At 32.6% G+C, this 24943-nt stretch overlaps 3 protein-coding genes across 4 annotated transcripts; 1 reads left to right on the forward strand and 2 right to left on the reverse strand.

Moving 5' to 3' along the window:
* Positions 1-1462: 1462 nt before the first annotated feature.
* On the reverse strand, positions 1463-5779 carry LOC144858347 (dynein regulatory complex subunit 2-like). Its single transcript, XM_078714657.1, has 9 exons — positions 5644-5779; positions 5211-5364; positions 4830-5082; positions 4115-4338; positions 3615-3812; positions 3019-3237; positions 2495-2647; positions 1996-2213; positions 1463-1703 (listed from the first exon to the last, which is right to left on the reverse strand). Exons 2-9 carry the CDS (start codon positions 5355-5357, stop codon positions 1616-1618), a joined length of 1500 nt encoding a protein of 499 aa, XP_078570783.1. The 5' UTR covers positions 5358-5364; positions 5644-5779; the 3' UTR covers positions 1463-1615.
* Positions 5780-5869: 90 nt separating this feature from the next.
* Positions 5870-14471, forward strand: LOC144835286 (ADP-ribose pyrophosphatase, mitochondrial-like). The gene is made up of 7 exons (XM_078690357.1): positions 5870-5981; positions 9180-9431; positions 10702-10800; positions 11371-11457; positions 11647-11755; positions 12009-12152; positions 12429-14471. The coding sequence occupies exons 1-7, from the start codon at positions 5947-5949 to the stop codon at positions 12657-12659; spliced, it is 957 nt and encodes a 318-aa protein (XP_078546483.1). The 5' UTR covers positions 5870-5946; the 3' UTR covers positions 12660-14471.
* Positions 14472-15216: 745 nt separating this feature from the next.
* LOC144835287 (general transcription factor IIH subunit 3-like) lies at positions 15217-19966 on the reverse strand. Of its 2 annotated transcripts, none has more exons than XM_078690359.1 (12): positions 19898-19966; positions 19546-19625; positions 19336-19442; positions 19027-19163; positions 18549-18641; positions 18429-18457; positions 17921-17995; positions 17740-17793; positions 17344-17412; positions 16023-16158; positions 15533-15569; positions 15217-15422 (listed from the first exon to the last, which is right to left on the reverse strand). In XM_078690359.1, exons 1-12 carry the CDS (start codon positions 19905-19907, stop codon positions 15350-15352), a joined length of 900 nt encoding a protein of 299 aa, XP_078546485.1. In that variant the 5' UTR covers positions 19908-19966; the 3' UTR covers positions 15217-15349. The 2 variants fall into 2 exon arrangements, with proteins under 2 accessions (XP_078546485.1, XP_078546486.1); XM_078690360.1 differs by lacking the exon at positions 19898-19966 and adding an exon at positions 19806-19814.
* Positions 19967-24943: the final 4977 nt, after the last annotated feature.

The following is a 24943-nucleotide window of genomic DNA, read 5'->3' on the forward strand; positions in this document are numbered from 1 at the left end:
CAATTATACCTATCTTCTCCTAAATGCACCTGACTTATGATATATAAATTATTGATAATAATAATAATAAATATTGATATTATAAGTTTACATTATGTATTAGTATAGAGATCAAATTATGCAAATTATCCTATATAATATTTTTCACAATCTAAAAATCATTTATAATTTTCTAGTTTTATAGTAATAGACCTACTAATTGTGTATTTTGAATTGTTTATTTCAAAAAGGGTATAAATGTATTCTGAATTTTGTTAATAATTCTTTTAAATTAATTTAAATAACTTGTATTAGGCTAAGTTTATTGTTAGAATGATTGATTCAGGATAAATATGTTGCTTTGGCCAAATTTGAAAAAGAAATGTTTAAATATAGGTTTAATATATTCCATTGGCTTTCAGGCTAATTACATATTGTAAATGTAATGTATCATTTTATATAAATTATGTTACACTTACCATTAACTGGATCTTATTTATTATTTACATCATTTCATATATGTAAAGGTATTATACCCAATTTACAATATTTTATACTTTATTATAAATATTTAGTAATTTAATTAAAAATGATTTTTTTATATATATATGTCAATTCAATATTTCCAAGATTTTTTGTTTAATTTGGTGTTTTAATAATATTTAAAGGCAGATTAACAGTGCTAGCTAAATAATTTATTTTCCATCCATTTTTTTTTTAATGTTATGCTCTGAACAATATAATTAAAATATTGTAATACATGGAATATTTGAGTTACTATATCATAGGCTACTTCAATCATTTCAAATGGCCAAATTTCGACCCCTTTCTTTTTCGACAAAACTGGTTACAAACACTCTATAAGATGATTATAACGCATTATATACGCATATATAGCAATATTATCGCATAATAATTGAATTTAAAAAAGTCGATATTTTGGCTATTTTTGAAAAAAATCCCTGTACTATAATACAGGGATTTTTTCTAAAAATGACCAAATTCGCCCCTTTTCTTTTTCGACAACACTGGTTACAAACACTCTATAAGATGATAATAACGCATTATATATGCATATATAGCAATATTATCGCATAATAATTGAATTTAAAAAAGTGGATATTTTGGCTATTTTTGAAAAATCCCTGTACTATAATACAGGGATTTTTTCTAAAAATGACCAAATTCGCCCCTTTTCTTTTTCGACAACACTGGTTACAAACACTCTGTAAGATGATTATAACGCATTATATACGCATATATAGCAATATTATCGCATAATAATTGAATTTAAAAAAGTGGATATTTTGGCTATTTTTGAAAAAAATCCCTGTACTAATAGTACTGGTATTTTTGGTCGTTTTACGTTTTTTTAAAGGGCCTAATTTCGACCCTTTTATTTTTTGACATACATTAATTTGGTCTCCTTCCTAATAGTGTATACTGAATGCATATTTTTAAACAATAAATAAAATGAACAATATTACTTTAATAACAATTTTATTTACAACATATTTGTTAAATATTTCCAGTCAATAAAAATGCACATATTTCTTGATTCATAAAGGTGACCAAAATACATAGTTTTTTTTAAATGATATTTATACCAGTGGATTGCAATTGTAAACTACTTTGTTTAGATGGTGTGTTTAATGACATGAGCAGCCTCTACTACAGTCTGTGTTGGTCTTTTTATTCTAGGGTCCAAAACAGGGATAGACATTCTAAAAGATAGAAAAAACAAAAAAAAAACATTAATTACAATACTGTAATGTTTTTGTCAACACAATAATAATTGACAAAATGTTAAGGTATAGGTAATTTTAACTTATAAATAAGCGAATATAAATAAAATTCACAAATACAAAATGAATCATTAGTTAGCATGAATTACATTGATTACTAACATAATAATGGCTGAAAGTCAACATCAATGCGTGCAGATGTCTGAGCCAAAACGAGACCACATTTATTTGGAAAATTTGCGAGAGAATAAACACAAATAACACAACTTACTGAACATTTGTCCGCTGGTTGACCACAAAGAGTGGGTTATGTTGGCTAAGAATCTCATCATTGACAGAGATGCCATCCAGATACTGCTTAAGAATGGCACGTAACCTCTGATTCTCGTCAGTTAGAGTGCTCTTTTCTTTGTCTAGTGCCACTTTATCCAGAAGTACCTTGTTGTATCGTTTCCAGAAGTTCTCCAGAGACGTGTACTCATGCATTATCTGGAAAAAGGGAGAAAATAATAGTTTTAACAAAGGAAAGGAGATACATGAAAACTAAAGCTCTGTCTACACTATCAAACTTTAGGCAACAAAAAAATGTAATGCGCCCATATATGGACATGACGATAATGTCATATCACTACCATATTTGGGCATATCACACTTATTTTTGTCAAATTAGTTTGGTTTCAAAACTAAAGTTCTCAACTATCAAGGTACAACTACACATAAAAGTCGACACATTTATTTGGACAGTAGCCAATATTGCTGCAATGTGTTACCTCTGCCAGTGGTTCTGAAGGTGCTTCAGCAACGGCTGCTGCAACATCATGCTGCTCTTCCTCTGTCAACGATGAGGCGTAGAAAGGCAATACCTTCTCCTCCTCCGTCTCCAATTTCCTACATTGTTCAGCTAACTTTAAAATTCTCTCACCCTAAAAAGAGGCAATTCAGTATTTTTAGCAGATGATTTATACATTAATCTTATAAATTGGATATCATTTTTAAGTTATCTTTCAGTCACATGCCATGGTTCATTCAGTATGATCTTATTATTCCTGTTAATCCATACTTTAAGCGTGGTTCCCAATAGCATGCAACGCAATGTAACCTTGCATTGTTGCATGAAATCAACCTGTAGCGATGTTTGCAGCACTGTTGCATCGTCGCTTCCCACAATACAGTACTTTGTTGATAAGTCACTGAGTTCTAGTGGGAACCATGCTTTAGCTGTATTGAAAGCTAATGCGTTGTCTAGCATTATATATATTTATTTTATGGTAATATTTAAAGTTAAAATGTGAACCTTATCAACTTTTCTCTGCAACTCTTTCAAGGCGGCGCTACTCTGGAGCGTTAGCTGCGTCAGTCTGGCTCGCTCATTCTCACGGAATCTATTCATCTGGCTCTTCAGTTCGTGGAAGTGATGAGCGATGACCTCACGCTGGTCACGTAGTTCACGATTCCGTTCCTCGCTTTCTTTTGAATTCTGAGCCATCTTAGCTCTCAACTGCGCAATTGTATCCTGAAAATATAACCAACATTGTTCAAACATTGTTAAGTTCTATCAAACTTTATGTCACAAGAAAATGTGATGTGCCCATATTTATATGGACATGATGATGTCATATCACTACCATATTTGGGCATATCACTACCATATTTCAGAACATCACACTTTTTTTGTCACACTAGTTTCACAGATAGTGTAGACAGGGCTTAATAAATGATAAACATTATCCATACTGTACATTACCTCTGAATATTGAAATATTTATTTGATAGGTAATCCTGATATAATAAGTAACTTTTTATTTCATTCAAACTATCTTGGTGTTAGGAACGGAACATAGCATACTAATAGAAGAGAAGCCACAAAGTGCAACAAAAACTCAGGCTTACAGATATTCTTTGTAATTTCCTCATCTGCATTTCAATCTCTTTTGCACTTTTTTCATCTTTATCACGAAGGTTTTCAAACGCTGCTTTTCTTTCTTCCGTTGTTTCGTTGTAATTCCTCAAAGCTTGTTGAAATTGCTTCCATAAATCTTCCACTTGGCTTTCCAGTTGGATCCGCAGGGCATGCTTCTCCTCAAGGTTCTATAGGAATAAGAAACATGTTGTTTTTGTTACACTAATATGTACAGAGCTAAGACAATTTAAGGATAGTATTAACAACATGCTAAAGTGAATGATAACATTTTAAAACAGTATTGTTTGTATAAATTCGAACTTTTAAGCGCATAATGCATCAATCCTCTATGCGCTTCACATAAAAATAAGTAACCCATGAAATAAATAAAATAAAAAAGAGCAATTGAAAATGAGAGTGACAGGTCATAAAATAAAAAAAAATTAATCAAAGAATCTGACTGTATACAAAGTTAAAATGAAATCTTAACCTTATTTTTGATCTCATCTCTCAGACTCTGGAAGTCTTGCCTAGCCTCTGCTTCTCGTTCATTAGCATTCTCTTCCATAGCAAATAGAATATCCTGTAGGTCGTTCATCTCTTGTTTATGTTGTTCCACGATCATCTGTCGTTCTGTGTCAAACTCTTTCTTGAGCACTTCTAGTTCTTCCTCGTATTCACTTAGTAACACTTCAAGGCGGCATCGCTGAAGATCTAAAAATAAGTTTACATCTCAGGCTTCAAAATGAGTGTTATTATACAGCTAAATATTAAATATTACACTATGAATACTATAATATATTTATCTATTCAGCTTTGTTTTACAAGGGTAGCTCTAACAGCTGTACTACAGCAGTACAGCTGACTTGAAGAGGACCTCTTAAAAACAATACAAAGATATACAAATGACATTCAAACATACATGTACAATAAATTAGAAAAATGTTTAAATTCATTAAAAAATAAAGTTCCAAAAAATGGTCATACTTAATATGTGGTACAAAATAACTTTAAAATTTGTCATAACCAAAACACATTTTTTTATCGATAAAATCAATTTTTGAAAGGTGGTGTTTAGTAGGTAGATTTCTATTACACTGAAAAAAAAAAATTGTTCAGCTTCCAAGAAAACTATGGAAGCGTATAATAAGCCACACTTTATACTGGATACTGACCGACACTACTCCATCTGAAGAAATATTTACCTATTAAATGATCCATATTTTGTAAATGACTTCTTAATGCCATGGAATATTGCTCTTCTGCTTCTCCAAGATCTTTAACTAACGACTTGATTACGCTATCTTTACGGTCTACGACTCTTTCAAATGTCTGGCTAAGAATCTCAATATCTTTCTTTAGTTCTTTTGATTTAGCTGTTCTCATGATAGTTCGCCATTGGTGGTTTAATTTGAAAAGATTAAAATGTGCACTTCGCTCTTCCTTCACAAGTTTATCCTAAAAGAAGAAAATCAACATATCTATGTTGTTAGTTTTGTAAAGTAAAAATAATATTACATTGTTATACGGGTACATACATTACATACATCTTTATTCAAATTATCAAAATAAACAAAATAGATAACCTTAAGAAATTGATTAAGCATATCCTCTTTTTTCTTTTTCATCTCTTCTTCTTGCAGTGCCTTTTGTTCCAGGTAAATAATTCTCTCTTCCTCTGTCATCTTTGCTAATTTTCCTTTTCCAGACTTTTTCTTCTTCTTGGGAGCCATTTTTTATCTGTAAAAAAAACAACAAGTTTCTTGAGTATACTGTTGGTATAAAGAAAATTGGGAACTGAAATGGTTTCTATTCTCTACTCCGATAGCCTAGTAGCAGGCAGGCCTCTAGCCTAGGCCTAGGCTAGATGACGGATGCTCCATTAATTAGAGAGAGTGCAGAGTCTGACTCACTCAGCTCAATCAGAGAGGAGCGGTAGGCCTAGGCCTATTCATTTTATATGGCTATTTATACCAATTATTGTTTATATTTATAGCAAAATGACCAACCTACACCTACCTTACAGTTTCAAAAAAGGAATTCTGACTGTTTCACTATCACTGAACGTTATTTTTGTAAGTGTTTTAAAGATTTAAAGATACAACTAAAACGATATTATTATTATTGTCGACGTCGCGATAGTAACAAAATTTTGTTATTATAGAGGGAGCTCTATAAAAGAGAATGTTCCTTTTTTTTCTAGCCCCCTCTATCGATCGCCAACACTCAAATTTCATCTTGTTGATGTTTTTTCGCAATGACATTTTCGTTCAGTCTAAAAGATCATTATTTGGTTTAGTGTATGACAACATTCACTTGTTTATGGTGTGCGGAGTTGTTCACCTGTCTACTAAGAGGTAAATATCCCATTTGTTTTTAAATTTACGAAATCGTATTGCAATTTTTGATGGGCGTTTTGTGTGTAGGCTGGGCTGGGAATGGATGGAGAGTACCAAACCCACCACCTGCCAACAACAAGGCCCGGCCCCAACAAGGGTCAGGCAATACCACCGCGATAGGCTACAGAATTCAGTATGTTGTTAGGTGACGTGTAATGTTAACGACAATTGTGAAATATGAGTTTTAACATTAGCTTATACCTTAACTAAACTAGGGCCTAGGCATAAATACTGTGATATAAAGTATCAACTATCATCAGAATACACCCATCATCATCATCATGTGGTATTATTGTAGGAATTTTGAGATTCCGCATTTTGAAATATTAAAATATTTAATTTAATATGCTCGGTCTGGCCCAGTATGATGAGAGGGCCCTAACTTCTATATAAAAAGATGTAGACCATAACAGACCAAACCATACAATACAAATAATAATAGCATATTCAGTCTATAGACTAAATGTGTGACAATAGTCTATAGACTGAATATGCTATTATTATTTGTATTGTATGGTTTGGTCTGTTATGGTCTACATCTTTTTATATAGAATCACACCCTGCATTATAAAACTGTGAAATAAAGGTCATTGATCTGTATAGAAATATATTTTTGTCATCTAAAATTTCACTTCAGTCAATAAGCTTTCCTGTTGAACAACAGTACTGTATTTTTTATACAGAAATATAATTTTAAATCATACTTAGCTATTGGTGAAAAAAAATCTGTCATGAACTCGCATTGAATGAACCTACAGTGGTCAAATTATTGTTGTCTGTATATCAAGCAGGAACTCGTAACAGTCCTTTGATCTTATGTCTGGCTGCGACAAATACCAACAGTAGACTGTAGGCCTACTATGTACATATTCTCCGCAGCGCAGTTAAAAACCCCTTCGTTAAGGGGCGTGAAACTGACCATGTTGCAGGCAGCCACAGATAAACCCTTTGATCTCCGGCCCTGGGCATCCTGTTGTTAGATTGCCTTGCTCTAGCCATTTAAATATATTTATAATTATTTATGGTGGTTTAGAATTTCTGTCTAAGAATAAATTAAATAAGTTGATAAGTTTATTATTGAATAAACATTTATACACTTCTTTTTTAAGATTAAAAACAAATGGTGAACATTTGTTTTTTTGTTTATTTACTCCTCTCTTGGTTTACTAAAGGAAGTACATTCGATCATGTCATTGACTTCCTTATATGTTGGGTAATAAAAAGGATGTTAAAATCCTTCTCAAATTCAAATCCATCCTGATAAAGTTTAATGTTAGATAAATTCAGGGAATCTATGACTGATATCTCCTGGTTTACTATTAAGAGATATCTCAACAGTTGTTATCATTTTAGGTGGGCTTGTGAAAGTGACCACAATTGGTCAAAATTTTACTGTGTTTGACCATGAATAAATGAATGAATGAATGAATGAAAACATTGTGGGCGTTTTTTATTGTGTGCTTAAAAATATTGCCATATTGTACCCCGTAATGTTTTACTTATGCTTTATAAATCATTTATTCAATCAAATATTACTTATGGTTTAGAAGTCTGGGGTAGCACGTATAAGTCGCATCTATATCCTATTTTACTTGTCCAAAAAATGTGTCTTAGATGTATAACTTTCTCTGATTTTATGGCTCCATCTTCTCCATTATTTAAAGATCTGGGTATTTTAGACGTTTTTAAGTTGTTTGAATTAAGTATAGTTAAGTTTGTTCACGACCAAATTAACGGCAAAACACCACATCAAACAATGGAATACTTTTATTTAATTACACATAATGCTAGTACCAGATTTAGTAATAGATATAATTTTGCAATTCCGAAAGCTCGCACAGATGCTGGTAAATTTAGAATTTCTTTTAATGGAGCTCAACTTTGGAATAATTTACCCTTAGTTATAAAATGTACCTCTTCTAGATTTAAATTCATAAATGAAGTTAAATGTTTACTTTTACAAAAATATTAATGTTAGCCCTTGTTTACGTTATTTCTTTTATATAGTTGCTGTTTCTTTCTTATTGAATTATTGTTGATAGATGGAAATGTATGCATTATGACTAATTTATTTTTTGTGACAGGAGTCAAACCTTGATTAGCGAAAGCTATTTTTGGCTCCTTTTCACACACACATACATATTGTATTGTATTGTACTATTTATGTATGATGATGTGAATAAAGTTGGTATAAGTTGGTATAAAAACAGACTTCTAAGAATAGATTTATTTGGTGATAAACTTTATTTAATCAAGTTTATAAATAATAATCTTTATTTGGGATCTTCACTTTCAGTGGAACAGTATTTGATGAAGGCACATTAGAATTTTAAAATTTCATTTTTGTTCGGTGTTTTTGATGTTTTATGAATTTATATTTTTATATCAATTTATTACCTCCGCCAAGGAGGTTATGTTTTCACCCCTGTATGTTTGTGTGTGTGTTTGCGTGTGTGTGTTTGTGTTTGTGTGTGTGTCTGTGAACAACCTGGAGGCCACAGTTTTTATCCGATTCTCACCAAATTTGGCAACAATGATCTATGCCCCAAAAGCTCGAACGAGTTCGAATTTGAGAGGAAAAGGTCATAGGTCAAGGTCACAACTAACAAAAAACTATTTTACTGCCTAGAGACCACAGTTTTTATCCGATTCTCACCAAACTTAGCCACAATGATCAATGACACATCATATAATTGTGGTTAAATTTTGAAGGGTCAGGTTCAAAGATCAAGGTCCACAAAAAACTAAAAAAAAAGAAATAAGAAAATAATAATAAAAAAAAAAACCTCAGTGGGACTTGAACCAGCGATCTCAACTGTGAGAGGCTGGATACATAACCATTACACCACACTGTCATCCACAACTTTGTAGTGTGCAGTTAACATATTTACACTTAGAACTAATAAAAAAAAATGTAACAAAAAAAATATTCAGGGGGCATTTTATGTAGGGAATTTTATGTAGGGAATTTTACAGTAGGCGGAGGTTTGTACTCTTGGAGTACCCTCTAGTTGTACATATTATGGTGCCTGCTAGTCTATGAGCCATTTTAGCTAATTTGATTTGATATTGTTGTAACTTAGAATAGAAAGTAAAGAATTATTACAGCACATTGTTAATTAATACCTGTAACTGTTCTTTTGTTTTCTATTTTAGGTTGTTTCTATTGAGTAATATACTTTCCCGGTTTTTAGTCTGCGATAAAATGTCGCTGACAACACAGTCAGCCTTCCGTGTTCCGTTGCATTGCAAGGCGAGGCAAACCCCGTACCCGGTTGGAGGAGTTAAACGCTTCCCTGTACCGGACGAAAAAGTACCGTGGGAGGTTGATTGGCTGGAATATAAACCAACTGAATTTACCACAGATCATGTTTTATCAAAACCAGTATGGGCTGATCCAGATCTGAGGTATGTATGCATTTGACAAATACATCCTGCTGTTCCTTGAGGCAGTTCATTCAATCAGTTACGGTGTCATAGTCATGTAAAGAAATATTATTTTCCTAAAAATTGTATAATATCAGATTGCATTTATTACCAAGTTCACTCTTTAGAATTTTCATTTTATTATTCTTTGTTGCTGGTATAGACTAATGGAATATGAACAAAACAACATCATCAGTATGCAGACGTATTATCATAGATTTTTACAGTACAGTACACTACCATATCTTCATTTTATAGAACACTAATATAAGGATTAAAAGAAGTTAAAATAATACATCTACAGTAATTTATAATCAGTGGTATTGAACTATCATTTACTATACACTACAGTAGATGTTGAATTATAGTCATAATTTAATTTGTTTTAATTTATTTATTGTTTTGGTTGATCAACTAGTGTAACATAGGTTTTTAGCATACAGTAGTCATAATGTACTGGTGGTATTTTGAAATTTGCTGTACACTGTATTATATTATAAGCATTTCCTTTTCTAGAATCTGGTTTTTCCCAACTTGAATGTGACTTTATTCATAGTAATAGTTAGTCATAAACACTCTATCCCAGATAATACAGTAATTTACAGGCTATATCCAATACCAGCACAGTGTATTTGCTTTGCTTATCATTTGCTACAATATGTAATAGGTCAAATATATTCCACTATAATATAAATACAATATACTGTACTACTGTAAGAGAAAGAAAGAGTTTGAACTGTACATTTGAAAATGATCCTGCTTCTTGGATCCAAAATGACGACCAAAAAGGCTTCTGAAACCTCCACTTTTCACTACATAATTAAGCTTCTTTTTTGTTTGTTCGTTATACACAATTCTGCTAATTGCACCACAAACCCATACACATGAAGTATCAAAATTAACGAAAAAACGCAATTGTAATGGAAGTGTTTAAATTACATTTGAGAAACGCCCCAGATCAGGTATCTTAATTAGTAGTATTATATCACTCAGTATTAATAAATTATTACTGTATGTATATAATAACATATTAATAATTTATGTACACAAAGCCAATTAAATGAGAATTTGTTCTGCATATTTGTTTATAGCACTAGTGATTAAACAAACTATGAGACCAAACAATGGCTCAAACATTATCATAATTTTATCACGGATACTTAGTATAATTAAAAACCAAAAATGCATTCATTCTCCACTGAATTGTATCATTTTAAGACTTTGTTTAAAATGATTGATTTTTTTTTTGTAGCAAAAACAGTAAAAATAAACTAAAATTCAATGAAATAGATGGAAAGGTAAATCGAAGGAGTCACATGGGCAAGTACAGACTGCAAGATAGTTTACCACAGTAAGTAACATACATAACTAAATATTTTACTTAATTTAAAATTGTTTATTTGTGTTTATTCTTTTGGCCAGTAAACTTTCCAAATAAATTTGTTTGCCACTGTACTGCATCTCGAAAATATTGCATCTTAAGAGATGTTCTGCTGTATTTAATTTGAAAAGTATGTTTAATGAATATATATTTACTTTATTATATACATAAACATAAATTACATATCGTGGCCAAAGGCCAAATTGTAAAAAATCTCAAAACAATTACAAAGACCAGAAATCTAAATGTTGATATTTGGGGAAAAAAACAACAAAAGAATCGCTGAAAGGAGAACAGACAGCTAAAAAGGAAAACCATTTAAGGGCGGTTATTGAGTAAGTGAGTATAAACGGAATAGGGCTATTGGAGAATCTACTAGTTTTACTTTTGGGTTGGGAGGGTTTGTCAGCCGCTACATAATTTTCTGCCGTGTAATTGGAGTCTATGGGAGGAATTAAATCAATATTAATAATAGGAGTCCAGATATTCTTGAACATATGTTTTCCTGTACTTACATCATTCATTTTAAACTATTAATAGGAATCCTTGTGGAAGGACAGGTATGGAAGGCCGTGGAACTCTAGGAAAATGGGGTCCGAATCACGCAGCAGATCCTATTGTCACAAGGTATGTGGGACAGAGAGAGAGTGGTTGGTGTAACTAATAATGTTCTGTGCATTTCTTTTTGCCTTGAATTTAAATTTTAACTTTCTTCTGTCTTTGTCTTTAAACAGTTACAGTACTGTATGATATACACATTTGACTAACCTAAAATTTAGTATTATTAATTATCATACTTTTATGTTTTATATTCAGGTGGAAACGAAGTACCAATTCAGACAAAGTAAAACATTCTGATGGTAAAAACATTTTACAGTTTGTAGCAATAAAGCGTAAGGATTCTGGCCTATGGGCTATACCAGGGGTGAGTATTCATAATCATACCGATAAGTCAAAAAAATAAAAGCTCTTCTAGATAAATGTAACCTTGGCATATGCTGAGCATGTGCCTTTGTAGCTGATGCCATAGATGTTTTAAATAGCGCTCTGTACAGTACAGTATGTTTGAAGGTATTTAAATTAAAAAAGTATGTCACCATATGGTTTTGTCTCCTGATATTTAATTTGTCTCTGCATATTTTGCTTAATAAATGGTTATTATTATTACCCAATGACAGGGAATGGTAGATGCTGGCGACACAGTATCAGCCACGTTAAAAAGAGAGTTTGGAGAAGAAGCAATGAATTCCTTAGAAGCTACTGGAAAGGAGAAGAAGGCCTTGGAAAAAGAAGTTGCCAAATTATTTCGACATGGAATTGAGGTTCAAATTAAATTATTTAACAGAGAAAAAAAATAGAGAAATCAATGTTAATAATTAATAGCTTCGACGATATATCTACACTATCAAACTAGTTTAACAAAAAAAGTGTGATGTGCCCAAATATGGTAGTATTATACCCAAATATGGTAGTGATATGACATCATCATGTCCATATTTGGGCACATTACATTTTTTTGTCACGTAAAGTTTGATAGTGTAGACAGAGCTTTACACAATATTGATTGCATTTAATACAATACATCTCAATTATTTCAGGTCTATAGAGGCTACGTGGATGACCCACGGAATACAGACAATGCATGGATGGAAACCGTCGCTGTCAACTTCCATGATGACACAGGAAAAAGTGTAGGAAAGTTTACGTTGCATGCCGGCGATGATGCAGCCGACGTTCATTGGACGGATATAGGCTCTGACCTTTCGCTGTATGCCAGTCATATGTCGTTTATAGAGAAGGTAGCAACGCGTTTGGAAGCGCATTGGTAACTGTAATAACTGCTTGTATTGTACAGTGTTTGGTTCATGTTTGTACTGTAATCTCTAAATGTCACATCTGGTTATGGTTTGAAAATTATTAGGAGTAAAAAATGTATGATATGAGGGTGTTGCGCAATTAAGCCCACAACCTCTGGGTTGAATTCTCTTCCACCCACGGCGAGTAGCAAATTATTTTATGAAAAACGAAAGTGAGTTTGGTCATGGCTGTTTTAAAGTTTCAAATCTGAAATTGAAAAAAACCACTGGGAGTCACTGTTATTCACAAGTTATTTGTGAATTAAAAACAATCATCTTGAGTACAAGAATTGTATAGTGAGTAAATTAATGCTACTTAATTGTCATTCGTAACACGGAGTAGTATATTTGCAGGTATTTTGTAGTAGGGTATCTAGAAAGTTAATGCCTTCAGTAGTTTAATACTGCAAGGTATCTTAGTTTTCCAGACACCCTTTGTAGTGAGATGGTTAATGGCAATCTTTAACACAGTCTTTATTTTTACCCAGCAGCACATTAATGTAATTTTTTGTTTACATGTATAAACATGATTTACAGTGAATATTGGCCTAGTTCCCAAAGCACTACCTTCACTGTACACTTCCTGTCAAACAAAAGCAATTTAAATTTTTTGAATTCCCATAGCTTAATCTTTCTGTTTATCAGGGGCGGTTCCGCAACTAAAATGAACTACTGTTTGATCTACAGTATATTTAACAGACTTTTGTACTGTATTGTTATTTGTTAGTCTTCCCCCCACCTTTAAACAAATCCTGGACCCCCCTCTGATTCTACCTTTGAACAATAACCTTGATAGCAAATTACCACAAATTTACTTAAGCTTAGAATGTACTAAAATTGGTACTGGGTATAGCCTGATGTAGTCGATATTGTTCAAACTAAAAATTCCTTTTAAATTTGGCAAATAGACGCTATTTTACAAAAAGACCTGAAGATTTTAATTTTTTTTCTTAATATGGAATATATACACTTGGAAATATATTAGTTATATTTAAAATATTAATTTTGATGTTTATTATGTTCTTTAATGAGCACTGTCTTTATTGCAAGTGCCAAGAATACAAATTCATATATGGATTTTATTTTGTTAATTTTATACTGAAATTTTGTAGAGAAACATAAATATGTAAATTATGTTGTAGCTAAACCTAAGCATTCTAGTGACTGAGATTATTTATTGGCAACGATCCCAAAGTATGTTATATATTATAATGATGAATATAGAGAGTACAAACGCACACAAATCCTGTGATTGGTAGGGCCTTAACAGTTTTTGTATTTCTTAGTACGTCATTGGTTACTATATTTTATTCCATCAATTATATATTTTTTTTAGTAATAGTAGTAACCATTAGGGTATCAGTTATATGTAGTTTTTAACCTATTCTTTGTCCAGTATCATAGGGAAATTCTGTGATACAGTAGCACATGTAATACCTGTATCAGGTCACATGCATAACACTAAACACAGACAGAACCTATAACAACAAACTATATAAATTATTAATTATAATAGGGTTGCCACATGTGATACATATCTGACACTGTATCACAGAATTGTCCCAGGATACTGCACCGAATATGTTGAGATAAAGTACAAAAAGTTTTCGTTTATTTTAATCCCTGTGTATTGATTTATCTACATGATAATCATTAGTATTATTATCCATCTATCGATGTAGATTTAAATATTATAATATTGTATGAAAAGCAAATATATTCAATCAATTTCTTTTATTAAAATAATATAAGGCAATTATTTGAAATAAAATACTTTGTCAATTACCATTGTGTTTTTCATATAAACATAAACAGCTGGAAAAAATCACATGGTGCATGCATTGTTTGGTCAGGTGATTTGGTGCATACAAGGTTTGATCAGGTGACTTGTGCGAGTAGGAAGATTAGTCATGTGACCACCAGACTCAATGACTCATTGATAGATTTGACGAGATAACACAAACATGTTTTTGTAAGTGGAAGCAATAAGTTAATCCCTGCTTAAACTGCAAATTCCTGGAAGCTCTACAGTACATACAGTATTTGACCTTTTTTCACAACCTTAAAGATATATTGTCCCCCTAAAAAAATATTTTTTTAAATTTTTTTGTTGAATATGTTATTTTAATGTAACATAATAGTTATTCACTCTCACAAAAAATTGGGTCTGAAAAAAAATTATTTACCTGAGAAAAATGTAATTTAAAGCAAAAAATGGTCGAATTGTCTGGAAGACAATGAGTTTTTGGGTAATTTAACTGTTTATTTTGTCTTTTTATAGGTAAAATAATTTTTTTCCCCCGTTTTTTTTCTTATGGAAGTGAACAACTTCATTAAAACTGCAAAATGGCCTATTCAAAGTCCGATTTTAAAAATCTTTATTTTTCATGATTTTGGGGGACAATACATCTTTAAGCTACACTATCAACCTAGTTTGACAAAAAAAATGTCCATATATGGGCACATCACATTTTTTTGTCACAAAGTTTGATAGTGTAGACAGAGCTTTACACCAATAATTTGAAAATAATTTGTGCTGATTTCTTGTTTATTACAAACTTTTGTACGTAAATATACACAATATCAGTACTCAGGCTCTCCATCTTGTATTCTCCGCATTCCTTCATTTTACACAGAGTAACTTTGGACATTTTTTTTTCTTGTCAGCTAGCCGGCAAGCTACTTTTTTTCTTCTTTGATTTCATTGATGGTGGTCCCATAAACTTGAATGCAGTACTGGAAAAGGACATTTTTAATAATATTTATTTAATATTTGATATGATACAAATTGGATTACCCTTCAGATATGACATTCAGTATTAATATAATAAATGTAGTCTACTTACTGACATGTTGAACAAATTGGACTAAATTGACAAAAAACTGAAAATAAAAAAAAGAAAATGAATGTGACAAACACCACATATTAATACATTTAAATTTCATTTTTTATTTTTATTTATTTTATTTATTTATTCAATTTTCTGCCATATACAATACAAAGAAGACAAAACAATTATAAAAGGGGGCAAGGAAAGGAAAAACAGGTGCTAAACAACTATGCTAGTTGGTCAACCCAGAACATACAGAGCACAGAAAGAAAGAGATAAATAAAAAAAATAATATTACATTCTACAATTAAAGCATCTACAAGAAAGCGACCAACTACTCACATTTTCAATATCAAAATTATTTAAAAAGTATTCTAATACTTATTTTTTACCATATCACCAAATAAAATATTCTAACAATACAGCTGGTCTTTATTTAATTAATAATTAATCCGTGATTAAATAAAGCTTATTATTATTATTATTATTATTATTATTAACTTACTGGACAAACAAACTGAACAAACATATCCAACATCCACCAACGTCCGATGGCAAAAGCAAGCTGCCCTATAGTCAACCTGTATAGCTGGGGGCAGTACTAGTGTGTCACGCATACTAGCGGCAGGCAAGAACACCCACTGAAAGAAAGAATACAAGGCCGTTAGGGGGCAGTACTAGTGTGTCACGCATACTAGCGGCAGGCAAGAACACCCACTGAAAGAAAGAATACAAGGCCGTTAGGGGGCAGTACTAGTGTGTCGCACATACTAGCAGCAGGCAAGAACACCCACTGAAAGAAAGAACACACACAAGGTCGTTAGGGGGCAGTACTAGTGTGTCACGCATACTAGCGGCAGGCAAGAACACCCACTGAAAGAAAGAATACAAGGCCGTTAGGGGGCAGTACTAGTGTGTCACGCATACTAGCGGCAGGCAAGAACACCCACTGAAAGAAAGAATACAAGGCCGTTAGGGGGCAGTACTAGTGTGTCACGCATACTAGTGGCAGGCAAGAACACCCACTGAAAGAAAGAATACAAGGCCGTTAGGGGGCAGTACTAGTGTGTCACGCATACTAGCGGCAGGCAAGAACACCCACTGAAAGAAAGAACACAAGGTTGTTTATACTTCTTTTTCAGAACTGTTCTTACTTGCACAGTATCTAAGTATTTACTCATCAATAAGTACTGTACTTACTTGCACAGTATCTAAGTATTTACTCACCAATAAGTACTGTCCTTAATTGCACAGTATCTAAGTATTTACTCATCAATAAGTACTGTTCTTACTTGCACAGTATCTAAGTATTTACTCATCAATAAGTACTGTACTTACTTGCACAGTATCTAAGTATTTACTCACCAATAAGTACTGTTCTTACTTGCACAGTATCTAAGTATTTACTCATCAATAAGTACTGTACTTACTTGCACAGTATCTAAGTATTTACTCATCAATAAGTACTGTTCTTACTTGCACAGTATCTAAGTATTTACTCATCAATAAGTACTGTTCTTACTTGCACAGTATCTAAGTATTTACTCATCAATAAGTACTGTACTTACTTGCACAGTATCTAAGTATTTACTCACCAATAAGTACTGTCCTTAATTGCACAGTATCTAAGTATTTACTCACCAATAAGTACTGTCCTTAATTGCACGGTATCTAAGTATTTAATCACCAATAAGTACTGTCCTTACTTGCACAGTATCTAAGTATTTACTCACCAATAAGTACTGTCCCTTACTTGCACGGTATCTAAGTATTTACTCACCAATAAGTACTGTCCTTACTTGCACGGTATCTAAGTATTTACTCACCAATAAGTACTGTACTAGTCCTTTGATTTGTGGTATCTTCAGGTAGATTCCATGACTTATATCACATGCCTATAACAACAAACATTGTCTGTTAGTAGGAAGCAGGGCCGTTGTCAGAAGAGGCAGACGAGGTGCTCACCTCGTCTGAAATTTTCAATTTTCAACACCCACCCTAACTCCCCAGTACAGATCATCATATTTTATATTAATTATTATATTTAAAGCATCTTTGCCTCGTCTGTTTTTAACCTCTCGTTACTGCCTTGGGAAGTAACATAGGTAATATTTGACTAATTTACACAATACTGTATGTCTATAAGCTTCACTTTAGCAACTGTGGACCACAATAACCATAGTAACTGGACCACAGTAACCATAGTAACTATAAACAAATACCTGTTGTAGCAACCCAGAGTCATTACCAAGGACACAAGCATCAATTAAAACATTCTGTAAAAACAATAAACGAAAAATTGTTCATCGATTAAGGAACTCTTGTCTTGTAAAATTAACATTTACAACTAATACATTCTATATTTACTCACTATTATATAATATTATAACCCAATATTAGTACCTGCTTTTGGGCCGTGAATATGACGTTCATAAAATTCATATACTGAGAAGCACTGTCATCTGAGGCCTTGATAACCTAGTAATGATTAAATTTTATACCATTTCTGAATAATATTACATCAAAATTAATGACACAATTTCAAGAACTCTCCTCAAGGTTCAGGAATTATAGTGGTTGCTTACTGTATGTAGTGGAAATATTACATGGGGTATGTATATAAAGCTCTGTCTATCAAACTAGTTGTACAAAAAAAGTGTGATGTGCCCAAAAATATGGTAGTGATATGACATCATCGTGTCCATATATGGGCACATCATATTTTTTGTCACATAACATTTTATAGTGAAGGCAGAGCTAAACATTATATAGAATTTTCCATGTCTGATAGTGGGGCTGTCATAGATTCAGATTCGAGTGGCGTCAGGGGCCTAAATTTCCAAAACCACAAAGCAAAAGATAAATATATTCGGTTTGTATTTAAACTGAATGAAAATAATATATGTCTTACAAGAATTCTTGATCTTCTTGTTACTCCAACTGAAATGAAATAAAACACAAATAATGATGTAATAAAAAAAAAAAAAAGCGAAACAAGAATGATGCTAAGATAATCAGTATTACAACACACCTTTGCTTTGTTTGTCAAGTTTGTTTATATAACACAATGCCATTGCTAAAGACCCTGAGAGTAACGTGTCTGTATGCACACTGCCTGTGTGACCTGAAAAGATAAATCGAAAGATGATATCATTTCATTGTCTGTTAAATTGTGCAATTTCTTTTTTTTTTTTGTCTGTTTACTGCTTCTATTTGTGGATTTATTAATTTTGTATGTGACAAGTCCCCCCTCACCAAGTTAAAAATCTTTTTATACTATACTATACAGTACTGATATTCTAGGATTTGGGTACTTTAGTGATGTGGTTTACAATATTAAGTTTTATAATTATTGATGATGACTTAAATGATGGTGATGATGATGGTGATGATGATGGTGATGATGATGATAATGGTGATTGTGATGATGATGATGATGATGATAATGGTGATTGTGATGATGATAATGATGATGATTTAAATGATGATGATGGAGACATGCAACTTACTTTCAGTCATAAGTTTCTTAAATTCCTCCATGACTGTGTTATCAACCAAAGCAAACAACTCGTATTTCCCATCGGCTGATCTTATTTCATCTGTCGCATCTGTGCTTTCACTATTTCGTCGTGGATATAAGAATCGGCTATAAACATTTTTAAGTGAAAAATTACAACACAATTATTTATCGAAAAAACGTGAAAGAATAAACCAAGTAGAAGATGAAGGAATGGTAGGCAATACGATGAGGGCGATATACTACTGTACTATTGGAGTAAGTTGGACGACAGCAGTCATATACAACTGTGTGCATTTACCTCTCATGTGTATGACTTGCTATTATAGCTACTTGGTTTGTATGCTTCATCATTAGATGTGAATTAACAAAAACTAATACATTCTCCATACATTCTGTAAGTGTAATCTATAAAAGAAAAAGAAATTTAAACATTAAGGTACTGCATTATTATTGCATTATTAACAGAAATTGGAATTTAATATTGATTTGATATCCGTATATACCGTACCTGATGTGATGACTTGCTACGTTGACCCCACCAGACGGGATTAACATCAACAATAACCACCAGACAATCACAGTCCTCCTCTAAAATTAAGAAACCATAACAAAAAACAATACAAAAGAAATTACTGTATATACTATATACATTACATGCCTATATAAATTATTTGTCATGCTTGACTGAACAGTAACAGTCAATAGGCCTACAAAATACAATACAGCCAGATTTTAAAATATTAAGGATTGTTATGAATCTGTCTGTACTTAGCAAAAATCTTGCAGTATTATTGACGTAGTTTGAAATAAATAATCGGCTATTTGTATTTAAATATGAAAATTAAAGGTATTTACCGTACCTTCCGACATTCTTTTTTCACGCCAGGAAAATCGAAACGATTGGTGGCGCTGTTTTCACAAAATGTTAATAATGGTGGCGCTGTTTACAAAATTTTATTGAGCGTCGTAAATACAGAGGTATAAAATTATTCAGAACGTCATTCTGACGACTGGAGCATTCTCTACTTCTCTACGGAGCGCCATTTATGCATTTATTAACTTCAGAAATAGAAATAGTACTACGGTAACTGGTCCAGTGGATCAAATTTGGCACAGGTGGAGCACAGTGATATAGAATAGAAATAAGTCACTAATTTAAATATATTTTCGTATGTTAATACACTGTGCTCAAGTGGACCCAATTTGGCACAAGGGGAGCACAGTGATATAAAATAGAAATAAAATCACTAAAATGTATATCTCATTCGTATGTTAATACACTGTGCTCAAGTGGACCCAATTTGGCGCCAGTGGATTATATATACAAATATATTTTATAAAAAAATAATATATGACGTATAAATACATACACATTATGTTGACCATATTTTAGAAAATAATATAGCGCTTATTAAATAATATGAAATTATACTTTAAAGATGTATTATCCCTCAAAAACATGAACAATGAAAATTACTAAAATCAAACTTTCCGTAGAAAGAAAAACTCCAAAACAATGTTTTCACTTATAAAAAGACAAAATAAACGGTTAAATTCAACCAATTTGACTATTTTTGCTTTAAATGTTTTCAAGTAAATTTTTTTTTCCGAGTATTAAAAAAATTCAGGGAGACAAATATCTTTAAATAATACGGTACTTTAACTTCAATCTTTAGGTTCGATTGTGAACGGTATATGTAATATGATGCATTTATATATATTTAAAGACGTTTGTCATGTGACACGTCTTCATAACGAGGCTGTCATTCATAGGCGTATACGTACGCAGTGACGGTGTGCGTTTATACACATCAAGATGTGTATACGTACGGACATTGAATGTGTAGGCCGATCGGATTGGTTTGTGAATATTTTACTGTGTTTATCATGTGACACGTCTTCATAAACAGGCTGTCATCACAATGTGTACGCAATGATATATACGTGAGAATGTGTGTATACGCTTAAACCTACTACATACAGAAAATGTGTAATATTTTATATTATACAATTATTACAGGTTTCAGGTGATGTATTATTGACTTCCAAGGAATTGTAATAAAAGTTTTTACGAGATAATAAATGAAGATAATTGATGAATTATTATTTTAAAAGTATTTTTACATCGATTAAGCATATTTGAATACCTACCGGTATGGTACCATACATGTTCGACAATACAGTGTCACATATCTCTCTTTAAAAAAAACCAATATTCATAAAAAAAAAATATCCACAATTGGTGGGATAGTGAAGACTCTTATATATCATGTTTCAAAATACTATAGGTGTCATTTCTGGGGACCTTGTATAGCTATTTTAAACAGTTTGGTAAGCCCTGCGTTGTTATGCAAATGAGTTTGTGCAGGTGTAATGGGGATGATGGTATTGTTAGTCATTCGCGGTGAACACGCCACAAAATTAAATTTAAAAGTTAAATTTTGATTTTGTTAATCTTTATTAGAAATTCAAATCATGTAAAGATACAATTTTCCGGGCGGGAATCTAGAAACTCCCCTCCTTTAGTTTACAAAAGTAATCTCGAAAAGAACCCCATGTGGAAAAGAAGCTTATCCGTTGAAAAGAAGCCACCGTACCCAAGAGTAATAAAAAATGAGTAACACATGGGCTCTTTTTGGGGTTTTATTGTGTCTATTTAATGGAAAAATGAATGCCATACAAAATAAAAAAATAAAAAAAAAATATTCATAAAAAAGATATTCGTCGAGGTTTGAACCCCAGCCGATAGCACTCAAAACTGAGCATTACCCGTTACGCCACCAAGTACATGACTGAAAAGCTGATAATAGTCTATTTATACGTGTATTACGTAATTGATAATTACGTCATAAATATCCTATTAAACTTGCTAAAACCAAAATGATCAGTTAGCTCAGTCGTCTGAGCGTCGTGTTAACAACACGTATGTCGTGGGTTCGATTCCCACGCTGGTCGGTGGAATAGAGTTAAGGCTACGCGAGCCACTGTGTTTGGGGTTCACAGATCATACGTCCCCCTTTCCACCACACATCATGAGGCGACAACATCAATGCATCTGGTGATGTGGTGGAAACGACCCCAAAAGGCTGTGGCAGGGCCTTAGTGCTGAGGCAGGGAGAGCACATTTACCATCTTTTTTTTTTGGCTCTCGCCAACTGCTTTGATGGTTTAAATTTTATGTTTAGCGCCCTCAATTTATTTTAATGTAAAAAAAAGGGAATTAATTCTCTTCGTTACGTGTTTAGAAGAGAATTAATTTTATCTCATCGTAGTTTGGTATGCCGTGCGTTTGTTATGCAAATGAGTGTGCACATGTGCTGTGGGAAAGATGGTATTGTTAGTCATTCGCGATCAACACACAACACTGTTCAATTTTTAATTTGTTTAATCTTTTACATTAGAATTATAATTCTACCGTTACATATTATAGTGTACTTTTAAATATCCGTTTCATGCAAGATATTGTATTGTAGGCCTACTAATATTATGTTGTGAATAAAAGTTTATGGTAGAATAAATAAATAAATATGTTTTAAGTAGATCTTCGAAATTTTAAAACCCAACCTAAAATTCGCATCATTTTTCAAAATTGTCTTTGCTCAGCCCCAATCATGGTGGGGTAGTGAAGACTCTTGTATGTCATGTTTCAAAATACTATAGGTGTCATTTCTGGGGACCTTGTAGCTATTTTAGACAGTTTGGTAAGCCCTGCGTTGTTATGCAAATGAGTTTGTGCAGGTGTAATGGGGAAGATGGTGTTGTTAGTCATACGCGGTGAACACGCCACAAAATTAAATTTAAAAGTTAAATTTTGCTTTTGTTAATCTTTATTAGAAATTCAAATCATGTAAAGATACAATTTTCCGGGCGGGAATCTAGAAACTCCCCTCCTTTAGTTTACAGTAACAGTAATCTTGAAAAGAACCCCATGTGGAAAATAAGCTTATCCGTTGAAAAGAAGCCACCGTACCCAAGAGTACTAAAAAATTAGGAACATTCGGGGTGTTATGGTGTCTATTTAATAGAAAAAAATGAATTCCATACACTTTTGTTTATGATTTAAGATCCACTTGCCTAGGCCTGACATTTTCAACCCTCCAAATATCTCTCTTTAAAAAAAAAACAATATTTATAAAAAAAAATATCCGTAGAGGTTCGAACCCCAGCTGATACTACTCAAAACTGAGCATTACCCGTTGCACCACAAACTGAAACATGACTGAACAGCTGATAATAGTCTATTTATACGTGTATTACGTAATTCATCATTACATCATAAATATCCTATCAACCTTGATAAAACCAAAATGATCAGTTAGCTCAGTCGCCTTTATTGTCTTTGCTCAGCCCCAAGCATGGTGGGGTACTGAAGATTCTTATGCATGTTGTTTGAAAACATAATAGATGTCATTTTCGGGTACTTGTAGCTCTATTTTAAACAGTTTGGTATGTGCGTGCGTTGTTATGCAAATGAGTCTGTGAAGGTGTATTATGGTGCAGATGTATTATGGTGAAGATGGTATGTTAGTCATTCGCGGTCAACACGCCACACTGTTAAATTTTGATGCTGTTAATTATTTACATTAGAAGATTTTTCAAATCATGTAAATAAAATATTTTCCGGGCGGGAAGCTAGCAGTTCCCCTCGTTTAGTTTGCAAAAGTAATCTCGAAAAGAACTCCATGTGGAAAAGAAGCCCACCCAAGAGTACTAAAAATGAAGGAGCACATGGGCTTCTTTTTGAGGTTTTATGGCAGTCTATTTAATTGAAAATAATGTCTATGCAACTTTGTTTCTGATTTAAAAAAAGGTCTACTTGACATTTACAATCCTCAAAATATCTCTCTTTCAAAATAAAAGAAAAACAATATTCATTATTTTCCATTAAAAAAAAATCCACTGGCGCCAAATTGGGTCCACTTGAGCACAGTGTATTAGTATTAACATACGAAAAGATTTAAACTTGAGTGACTTTATTTCTATTGTATATCACTGTGCTCCCCTGGTACCAAATTGTGTCCACTTGAGCACAGTGTTTTATACGAAAAGATATTAAAATTCAGTGACTTTATTTCTATTTTATATCACTGTGCTCCACTGGGGCCAAATTGGGTCCACTTGAGCACATTGTATTAACATACGAAAAGATATTAAAATTTAGTGACTTTATTTCTATTTTATTTTTTTATTAAACCTTATTTTGTGAGGGTGACCCTAAACAGCATATGCAGACAGTCAAAAACATATATGAAAAAACGGATGAACTATGTTCAAAAAATATAAAAATATATAATATATATGTACTTAAATACAAAAATATAGCCTACAATACTATACAAAACGTTGAGTTTTTTCTTTTGGGATTAAATATTTTTTTAGAGCAGACTTAAACATTATTTATTGTTACCGCATTTCTTAGTTTGGTGGGTAGCAAATTCAGGTATGTTGGTGCTCTATAGATGAAGCTGTTCTTAAAAGTTTCAGTTTTAGGGAAAGGGGCGACAAATTTCCTCTCACTGACACTTCGGGTACATCGATGATTTGGAATTCTGGCAAGACACAGGGCAAGGTATTCCGGAGCAAGACCATTTGCAGACCTGTAGGCAAGCATGCGATCTTGGACTGTATGAAGATTTAAGGTGTTGTAAATGTTAGTTCGTGGTGTGATAGGATGAGCTTTAAGGATAATGCGAAATGCTCTATTTTGAATGGTCTGTATTCGGTCAATATTCGATCTGATTCCCCAAACACTACATCAATAGTCAATGTGTGGGAGGATTATAGTGTTATAGAGGAGTATGGATGTGTGTTTATTAATTAAATGACCGAGCACGCGATAAGATGGAGATGGACAAGCCCAGTTTGGAACGGAGTTTATTTACATGAAAAGAAAAAGATAAATTTGA

Source organism: Antedon bifida, chromosome 2 (genome assembly GCF_963402885.1).
Source record: "Antedon bifida chromosome 2, ecAntBifi1.1, whole genome shotgun sequence".
Classification (NCBI taxonomy): domain Eukaryota; kingdom Metazoa; phylum Echinodermata; class Crinoidea; order Comatulida; family Antedonidae; genus Antedon; species Antedon bifida.